The sequence below is a fragment of the Lissotriton vulgaris genome, unplaced genomic scaffold (genome assembly GCF_964263255.1).
Source record: "Lissotriton vulgaris unplaced genomic scaffold, aLisVul1.2 SCAFFOLD_800, whole genome shotgun sequence".
Lineage (NCBI taxonomy): Eukaryota > Metazoa > Chordata > Amphibia > Caudata > Salamandridae > Lissotriton > Lissotriton vulgaris.
In genome coordinates, this window is record NW_028241815.1 from 713,544 (window position 1) to 722,683 (window position 9,140).

Here is a 9,140-nt window from a genome sequence, read left to right on the forward strand (position 1 = left end):
ACTGGAAGATGAGAGTATAGACGATTTTGTTGCGCGTCTACGTGAGCTATCTGTGAAATGTACCTTTGGGCAAATGACAGATGAACTCATTAGGGATCAGCTTATTGTACAAGCTAATAATGGCAAAATACAGGAACATTTGTGGGTGGCTAAAAACTCCACTTTAAAAGTAGCGATTGAGTTAGCTAAGGTAGTTGAAGAGAGTGAGAAGTGTATGAAGGAACTACAATAGAGTGGTTTAGATTCAAAGGTTGTTGAGGTGTCACAAAAAGTTTTTAATAGCGATAACTGTGATAGTGAAGCGGCTGCTATTGCTATTGTGAGGAAAAAGGGTTATGTTCTGCAGAAAAAAAAATATTTCTCAACAGCCCATTAACAGGTCACAGTCAAAGATGTGTTCCAGGTGTGGTAGTTATTCGCATGCGTCTGATGCAAAGTTTTGCTTTGCGAATAATAAAGAGTGTTTACGTTGTGGCAAATTAGGTCATTTTTCCAAGATGTGCAAAAACAAGTCTAACCCAAGAGTTACTGTTGTGAACGAGTATGGCGAGCTAAAACGGGATGTGAACAAAATTCTCGCTTTGTGTGACTCAGTGTGTTCCTGCCTTGAGAAAAGAGAGCGAATTCCTAAAGCTGATTTTATGATTGATGACAAGCGTATCAGTTTGATGGTCGACACTGGTTCTAAGTGGACTATCATTCCTGCGTCTTTGCTGAAGGATGTATGGGGTGACAGATCTCTAGAGGTTTGTGACATATTTCCCTCTGGTTACCAGGGTGTAAATATCGACCTTCTTGGATACTTTGAAGGAAAAGTTGTCTTTAAGAACAGGTCCACTTGGGGTAAAGTATATGTGTCTGTAGATGGCCCTGCCATTTTGGGACGTTCACATCAATATGATCTACATATTGTTGTAAATCCTAGAGCGGATGAACCTGTTTTGGTTGTAGACAGTTTTGCTGTGGATGATATACTTACTACTTACAATCATGTGTTCAGGGAACAATTAGGCGAATTGCAGGGGTATTCACATAGAATTGTGTTGAAAGAGGGCAGTATTCCTATTCAGCACAAGGTTAGAAGGGTCCCTTTTGCCTTGTGAAAAGAGGTAAAATCTGTTCTAGAAGAAATGCCTCAAGGGGGCATTATTGAGCCTGTGGAGGCTTCTCCGTGGATTTCCCCTGTGGTGATTTCGCAGAAACCTGACAATAAAATTAGGTTCTGTGTGGACCTGCGTTCTTTGAACAAGTGTGTGGTGGCTGACGTGTTTCCGTTGCCAAACATTGGGGAATTAGTTTCCACACTCAAAGGGGCGAAATTTTTCATCAAGTTGGATTTGAAACATGCATATCACCAGATTCGCTTAGATGAAAGTTCCAAACATCTAACAGCCTTTATTACTGGTGAAGGTACATTTCAGTTCACAAGGTTACCGTTTGGGCTGATTTCAGCTGCGAGTGTGTTCCAGAGAATGGTTACGGAAGTGTTTAAAGGTTTGGACAAAGTTATATTCTTTCAGGACGATATCCTGATTTTTGGTGATTCACTAGAAGAGTAGAACAGTGTCTTACAAAGTGTTTTATGCAGGGTGGTTGATGCTGGGCTCACTTTGCGGGGAGAAAAGTGTGCATTTTTGGTTAAAGAAAAAGAATACCTGGGTTTTTGTCTCTCTGCTGATGGTGTTAAACCAAAAAGAAATCTGTTGGAGGCTATTGATTTAGCTCCTCCTCCAGCTGACAAAGAACAGCTCAGGTCCTTCATGGGACTAATTGAGTTCTATGCTAAGTTCGTGAGGGATTTTTCATCAAAAACTGCTCCCTTGAGATCTTTATTGAAAAAGGGGGTCAAGTTTCTGTGGTCTTGTGAGCAAGAATCTTATTTTAATGGGATTAAGGCGGAGCTCAAGTCTGTGAATGTACTTACCCCGTTTGATACTAAGCGCTCCTCTATCCTGATGGTGGATGCGAGTGGGATTGGTCTTGGTGCGGTTCTTCTCCAAAAACATGCTGGCGTGGAGAAAACCATTGCCTTTGCGTCTAGACCATTGACTGTATCTGAATCAAACTATTCTGTGATTGAACGGGAAGCTCTTGCGGCTGTGTGGGGGACTAATTATTTTAGAACTTACTTGTGGGGTTCGCAATTTATTCTTCGAACTGACCACAAGCCCTTGCTTAATGTCTTGGCACCTAGGGGAACAGGGAAGGGGTCACCCAGGTTGGCCAGGTTAGCATCTCGTTTACAGGATTATCAATTTGAAGTGGAGTTTGTACATGGTTGGAGAAACATTCAGGCGGATTGTTTATCTCGTCTTCCTGTGCGGTCTATTATAGGGCAGGACTCTTTAGTTGATGTGCGAGACGATACTGCGGTTGCTTCCTTACAAGATGTTTTGTTCTTGGGGGAGGGTTCCTTTTCAGCTGAGGAGTGGTCAAAAGGCATGGAGGAGGATACTGTCCTAAAAGCTGTTGTTAATCTTGTTGTTAAGGGGGCGAGAAGGGAGAGTACTCTTGAGCCTTCAGTTAGGCCCTTTCTTAGGGTCTTGAGTGAGTTGTCTCTGTATGGTAAGAATGTGTTGATGAGAGGCGATCGTTTTGTTCTGTAGTGCAGTTCCTATTTTCCCAATAGGCCCTGCGCATTGGAATAACATAAACAGTAGTATCGACGTAGAAGTGCGGATCTTCCAGGCCTCCACTGACTATGTTAAACTTAATTGGGGTTGTTACCAACTAGCTCAGAGGTCACTGGAAACGTTCTTGACTGAAATAGGAAGTGATCAGCTTCCCTGGCACAGCCAAGAAGGGATTCAGTTTTCCAACAACCGTGCAACATGACAACTTTGCTCCTCAGATCAAGAATCAATCTCTAGGGTCGTGTGAAACAATAGACAGTTATTTTACTCAGTCAGTGGTTGTGCAGTTTACTTTCACAATATGTAGAGAATAGAGAGACGGGCATTGTCAATAAAGGGTAACATTTATTGAACAGTCTTTCGTCTCGTACAAGAGAAATGAATTGCCACAATTGCAAGACTTGTTATTATAAAAAGTACGTACAGTAAGATGAGTATTGCGAAATAATACTGTAAAAGCATTGATATGGTTTCTTAGCCATACAATGGTTTAAAATGAATAAAACATATAAACATTAGGCTAAAATACTCAACTGGTGCTTCTAACTACGCGTACCCCAGTGTACCTGACCTACGCCTAATACTTGGGAGGGGAGTGAGTAAGTAGCTTCAGTTTAAGTTGGTTTTGCCAAGGTTTGCTTCAAGAATTCTCTCTAAGGGTTTAGTCAACACCATACCTCTGGAATAGAATGATGGAGGTCTGGTATATCCTTCAGGGGGTCGATATCCTAGTCACCCGCAAGGGTAGACTAGAAACGCCGGAGCTGGATTTCTCTGCAGGAGAAAGACAGCGTCTCTCTCAGCACGTCGAGGAGGAGGAGGAGGGGCAGCGTCCGCGGGCAGCTTGCATCGGCTGGGCTCTTGCAGGGGGACGGCTGTTCAGCTCCTAGGTTCACCACACCATCGTTCGCTAGTTAGCAGCGAAAGCAGTAGCGATAGCAGCTGTGGTATCATCAGCATGACAACTCCTTCAGCTTCAGCGAAGACAGCAGCAGCGAACAACAGCAAACAGCAGACAGCTATTGCTTAAGGCAACGTTGGTAATATTTATACCTGAAAGGTGCCTTGTTTGACGTAAGTTTTTGGACATAAGACGTCAATAAAGATGTCACTAGGAAGTGATCGTCTATCAGTGCTCATTAGAGTTCTATTACTAATCAAAACACAGCAAGCGGGGATTTCCAGGTTTGCTGAGTTTTTATCTTGTTGAAGAACTCGGAGTGTTAATCTAGGAATCTCAGATAGTAACTTCTGCTATGTCATTGCACTAATTGGTTGCAAAGGAAGTGGCAGAGAAAGCTATCCTGAAATGTGGCTCTGTTCGTGTGAGGCCAGAGACGAGTTTCTGAATATTGCACTTGAACGGTTATGCCAATATAGGGAATAAATGGATTTATAGCCGAATAGGGGCATAAGGTCACAGTATCGATCAGGGTCCTCGATTAGAACGCAACAGTTCCTCCTAGTTCTTTGAGAGGTAGGATTCTTAATCTAGCTCACGAGAGTCATTTGGGGCAGACCCTCACCCAACGGCGTGTGAAGGAAAATTTCTGGTGGCCTCTAATTGACTCTGATGCTGTTGATTGTGTGGTTAAGTGCAGTTTTTGTAAAGAGGGAGAGAAACGCCTGAAGGTTGTGGGTACTCATTCATCCCGTCGCCCTCCAGTTTATTTAGATGATTACATTCATTGAGTGTCTTTTTGATCTTTTGTTTCTTGTGTTTTTGTTTCATTTTCTTTTGTTGTTTTAGGGGGGGAGATATGTTGTATATTGCTTAGCCTCTCTTCCCTGTTAGCCTTCTAGATTGTCTGTAGATTCTGCCTATGATGCTCCTGTGTGTTCTATGCTGTGGCAGTTAGAGCTTTGGCCAGAAGGGTGACAGACCTGCTTATTTCTGTGCTGCAATAAATCTTCTATATGCCAACCAGCAACGTGTCAGATTATCTCCTCTACTTACATCACCACCATTGAAAGGGAATTGTTAGTGTTGTATCTTATATCTTCTTAGCTTGTACTTGGGCTGCTAAACATTTTCGACAATTTTTGTGGGGCACAAAATTTTAGTTGAGGATGGATCATAAACCTTTGATTAACATGCTAGCTGCAGGGAGTGGAAGAACATTGACAGCTCGCTTGGAGAGGTTGGCAGCTAAATTGCAAGAATTTCAATGTAGTATTGAATACATTCCTGGCCTTTGAATGTGCACGCGGATTGCATGTCTTATTTACCTTTGCCCTGTACTTTGGATTCTGACAATGTTGTAGAAGAATGTGTTGATGTAGCCTATACCATGGAGGATATTAACTATGGTATAGTTGCAGATTCTGAAGTTATTTCGGAAAAGAGTGGAAAAAAGCCATAGTTGAGGATGATGTGTTGACTAAAGTTGCTGAAAATTCATTTGAAGGTTGGCCAGAAGAGAGGATATTGAACGAGGAGTTAAGTTCGTTTTTTAAAATTAAAGATGAACTTATGTGTTTGCAAGATATAATTACCAGACGCGATAAAATTGTTCCTCCTCATGGATTTAGAGAGAAATTGATGGTTATTGCCCATGAAGGACATATGGGTATGTCCAGCACCAAGAGGCGTTTGAGGGAATTTTATTGGTGGCCCAGTATTGATAGCATGGTGGACAGATGGGTTAGAGAGTGTGGTCCTTGTTCAAAGAGTGACAAATCAGTCAAGCCTTTATCTGTTGACATAACTCCTATTGAGTATTCCAAAGGGCCATGGAGGAAATTAGGGATTGATATTATTGGTCCTTTGTGTCTTCCTTCTTCTAGAGAAGTATTTGCTTTGGTTTTAATAGATTATTTTTCTAAATGGCCAGAAGTGAAGGTTGTTGACAAAATTACTTCCACTCAGGTCATAGAATTTCTCGATAATGTTTTTTCTCGTGAATGGTTACTGGCTGAACTCATCTCTGACAATGGTACGCAATTTACCAGTAAGGAAATGGAATTGTTTTTGGAGAAATATGGCATTGTGCATAAAAGAGTTTCTAATTATAATTCCCAGGCAAATGGTCAGGTGGAACGATTTAATAGAGTTATAAAAAAATCTATTCAGTTAGCTGTCAAGAGCAATATTGACTGGAGGAAAGCTTTACGTGCCACTTTACTTACATATCGCACATTTCTTAAATCAGTTACTGGATGTTCTCCTTTTGAGATGTTAAGAGGTAGGAAACCTGGATCTAAACTGATGCCTTGATGGTTAAAGACTAGTAATTTGTATGATTCTGGTGTGGATTTTTCACAGGTCAGGGAATGTGTTAAAAAATATCAAGAGAAAATGAGCAAATGTGAGAATAAGCATTAATTGTTAAATCAGAAAATTCAAGTAGGTGATTTGGTACGCGTGAAGCTTGGAGGGTCAATTAATAAAAGATGGTCCAAATGGTCTGATCCTATGGAAGTTATTGAGGTATTTAGTAAAGCTGATAGAGTAGAAGGTGGGAAAATTTGGAATCTTAGACGAGTATCTATGTACAGAGCTAAACATGTAGAAAAAAAAACACAGAAACTTTTGGGGAATGTCGAAGATGAAGATTCTCAGAATTTTATGGATAATTTTGGTGATTTTGAGTCCACTTCGAGTGTGCCTAACAATATCAACATTGAACCAAACCCAGTTCCAGTTGTAGAGCACAGTGTGGTTCCTTTAGAATGTACTCAAGTTGATGATAAACAAGTAATTGAACCTAGAAGAGGTTGTCGCATCAGAAATGTCCCTGTACAATGAAAGATTTTGTTAGATTTTGATTGTTATTATTTTATTTGTTTGCAATGTTATGCATATAGTTTTTTCTTGTTTTTTTTTTTCAAAAGGGGAAAGGTGTGTTGTATTCATTATTTAATAATATGGAATGTACCTTGCATGCGCCTTGCATTCCTTGTTGTGTATTCTTTGTATAGGGTTCTAAGAAGAGCGGTTGGAGGTTGAGCTGTAAACCAGAACCTGGTGCAGAGTGCTTCTTAAGCTGTTTCCTGTCTTATGAATAAATCTATTTCATAACCCCCATCAATTGTAATGTGATACTTACATCAGTATTGTTTAGTACATGTCGCTTTTTCTAGGTAGGTGTGGTGTAGTACATTGTATTTTACAGTACATTGCACTCATTCAAGGTAGGTGTGATGTTGTGCAGTGTAAAGTACTGTGCCCTTCTTCCAGGTAGGTGTAGTACAATGCAGTATATTGTACATTACAGTGTGCTCCTTCCAGGTAGGTGATGTATAGTGCAGTATATTGTACAGTGCAGTGCACTCCTTCCATGTTCGTGTTGTCTACTGCAGTATATTGTACAGTACAGTACACTCCTTACAGGTGGGTGTGGTATAGTGCAGTGTGCTTATTCCAGGTAGGTGTTGTGCAGTGTGGTGTAGAGTACTGTGCGCTTCTTCCTTGTAGGTGTGGTGAAGTGCAGTGTATTGTACAGTGCACTCCTTCCAGATAGGTGCAATATAGTGCAGTGTATTGTTAGTACAGTGTGCTTCTTTTAGGTACGTGTGGTGTAGTGCAGTGTATTGTACAGTACTGGTGCGCTTCTTCAGGTAGGTGTGGTGTAGTGCAGGGTAATGTAGAGTACAGTGCGCTCCTTCCAGGTAGGTGTGATGTAATGCAGTGTATTGTACACTACAGAGCACTCTTGCATGTAGTTGCTGTATAGTGCAGTGTATTGTACAGTGTAGTGCAGTAGGCCCTTATAGGATAGGTATGGTCTAGTGCAGTACAGTACAGTGTGTAGATCCAGGTAACTGCAGTATAGTACAGTGTATTTTATAGTACAGTGCGCTCCTTCTGCGTAAGTGCTGTCTAGTGCAGTGTAAAGTGTAGTGTGGCTCTTTGTGATTAGTCGTCTGTGCTGCAGCTCAAATCTCTAATTCTGAATCTCTTCTCTGCAGTGACGGTGACTCTGGATCCAGACACAGCGCATCTTGAGCTCCTCCTGTCTGAGGGGGGGAGACGTGTGAGACGGACAGACACATGTCAGCCCCTGCCGGACACCCCCAAAAGATTTACCACCTGGCGCTGTGTTCTGGGGAGCGAGGGGTTCACTTCCGGCAGACATTACTGGGAGGTGCAGCTGCTGCAGCAGGGGAGAGGATGGACTGTGGGGGTCGCAGCAGAGTCTGTGGAGAGGAAGAGAGGGATAAGATGGTCACCTGAGCGGGGATTCTGGGTTGTGCAGAGGGGGAGATGTTTGTACGATGATAATGGTGATGAGACTGATGATGATCTGTACTTTGCTTTCACCTCCCCTCCGACCCCTCTGTCCCCTGGTGAGAGGCCCCGGAAGCTGGGGGTGTATCTGGACTACGAAGGGGGGCGGCTGTCTCTGTACAATGCAGTCTCCATGGAGCCTCTCTACACTTTCCCCCAGGCCCCCTTCACTCACAGGCTCTTCCCGATTTTCTACCTCTACTCGGGAACAGAGCTGAGGCTGGTGTAGGAGCCGTAGCACCCCTCCCCTGAACATTGCACCCCTAGAGGTCCCTGGGGGAGGGGCTGGAGTCCCGTGGGGTAGGGGCAGCGACTCCTTTGTGGAGGGAGGGGCACCAGCTGATGTGGGGTTGGGGCAGTGACATTCTGAGATGGATAGACAGAGCACAGTCCCTGCCAGACACCCCCAAGACAGGAGTTCACTTCCGGCAGACACTACTGTAGGGTTCGCAGCAGAGTCTGGGGAGAGGAAGAGACAGATCACATGGTAACCTGAGGGGGGAGTGTGGGCTGTGCAGAGGGAGTGGACTGGTCAGTACTGGGCTCTCACCTCCCCTCCGACCCCTTTGTCCCCTCGTGAGGAACCCCTGAAGCTGGGGGTGTATCTGGACTACGGGGGTGGGGGGTGGGGGGCGGCTGTCCCTGTACAATGCGGACTCCATGGATTCACCGTCTCGCACAGGGCGGTTAAGATGCATTGAGAGACAAGAGAGTGTGATTTCTCCCTAGGACTTATCAGGGTCTCGGTCATCGTTCTCATGACATCGCTTCAAATTCACCATTAATACTTTTAAGATTTACGGTGAATGCTATGGCAGTGATATGCAATTGTATTGGACTGCCTCAAAGGATGTACTTTTTGTTTATGAATTAATCCGCCTTTGCCTTGACAAAGTCTAAGGGAAGATGAAACACGTGTTGGCTGTTGTTGCTTTGGGATGGATCATCAAAGAAAAATAAAGAAATTACGTATTTGAGGAATCCAAGTGATGTGGATTCTGTCTTCGGAATAGAATGTGGGAATTTGGACAGTTTGTTCTCTTTTCCTATAACTAATGAATGATCATTGCTCTGATTAAGAAATGATTGTAATTTTGACAGAAACATAGTCTCTAATTGTTTTGATAAAATATAAGGGTGTGCTGAGCATTTTTTCAATTTTTTCAAAACCTTGTAAACACAATCATTTGTTTGTGTCTTTTGCACCTTTTGGTAGTAGGTGTGGAAACAATTGCATACCAACTGTATTTTCATACTTTGACTGTCAAGTGTAGAAT

General features: G+C 42.9%; 1 protein-coding gene across 1 annotated transcript; it reads left to right on the forward strand.

Moving 5' to 3' along the window:
• The first annotated feature begins 1,130 nt into the window (after positions 1 to 1,130).
• On the forward strand, positions 1,131 to 8,841 carry LOC147669880 (butyrophilin subfamily 3 member A3-like). Its single transcript, XM_086948177.1, has 2 exons — positions 1,131 to 1,410; positions 7,545 to 8,841. The coding sequence occupies exons 1-2, from the start codon at positions 1,131 to 1,133 to the stop codon at positions 8,090 to 8,092; spliced, it is 828 nt and encodes a 275-aa protein (XP_086804303.1). The 3' UTR covers positions 8,093 to 8,841.
• The last annotated feature ends 299 nt before the right edge of the window (positions 8,842 to 9,140 follow it).

Bases quoted from the DNA above. Each gene is read 5' to 3' on its own strand.
- LOC147669880 (XM_086948177.1), top strand. From the start codon at position 1,131: ATGCCTCAAGGGGGCATTATTGAGCCTGTGGAGGCTTCTCCGTGGATT. The intron at 1,411-7,544 runs GTACATTTCAGT...TCTTCTCTGCAG, and splicing joins AGCCTTTATTACTGGTGAAG to TGACGGTGACTCTGGATCCA.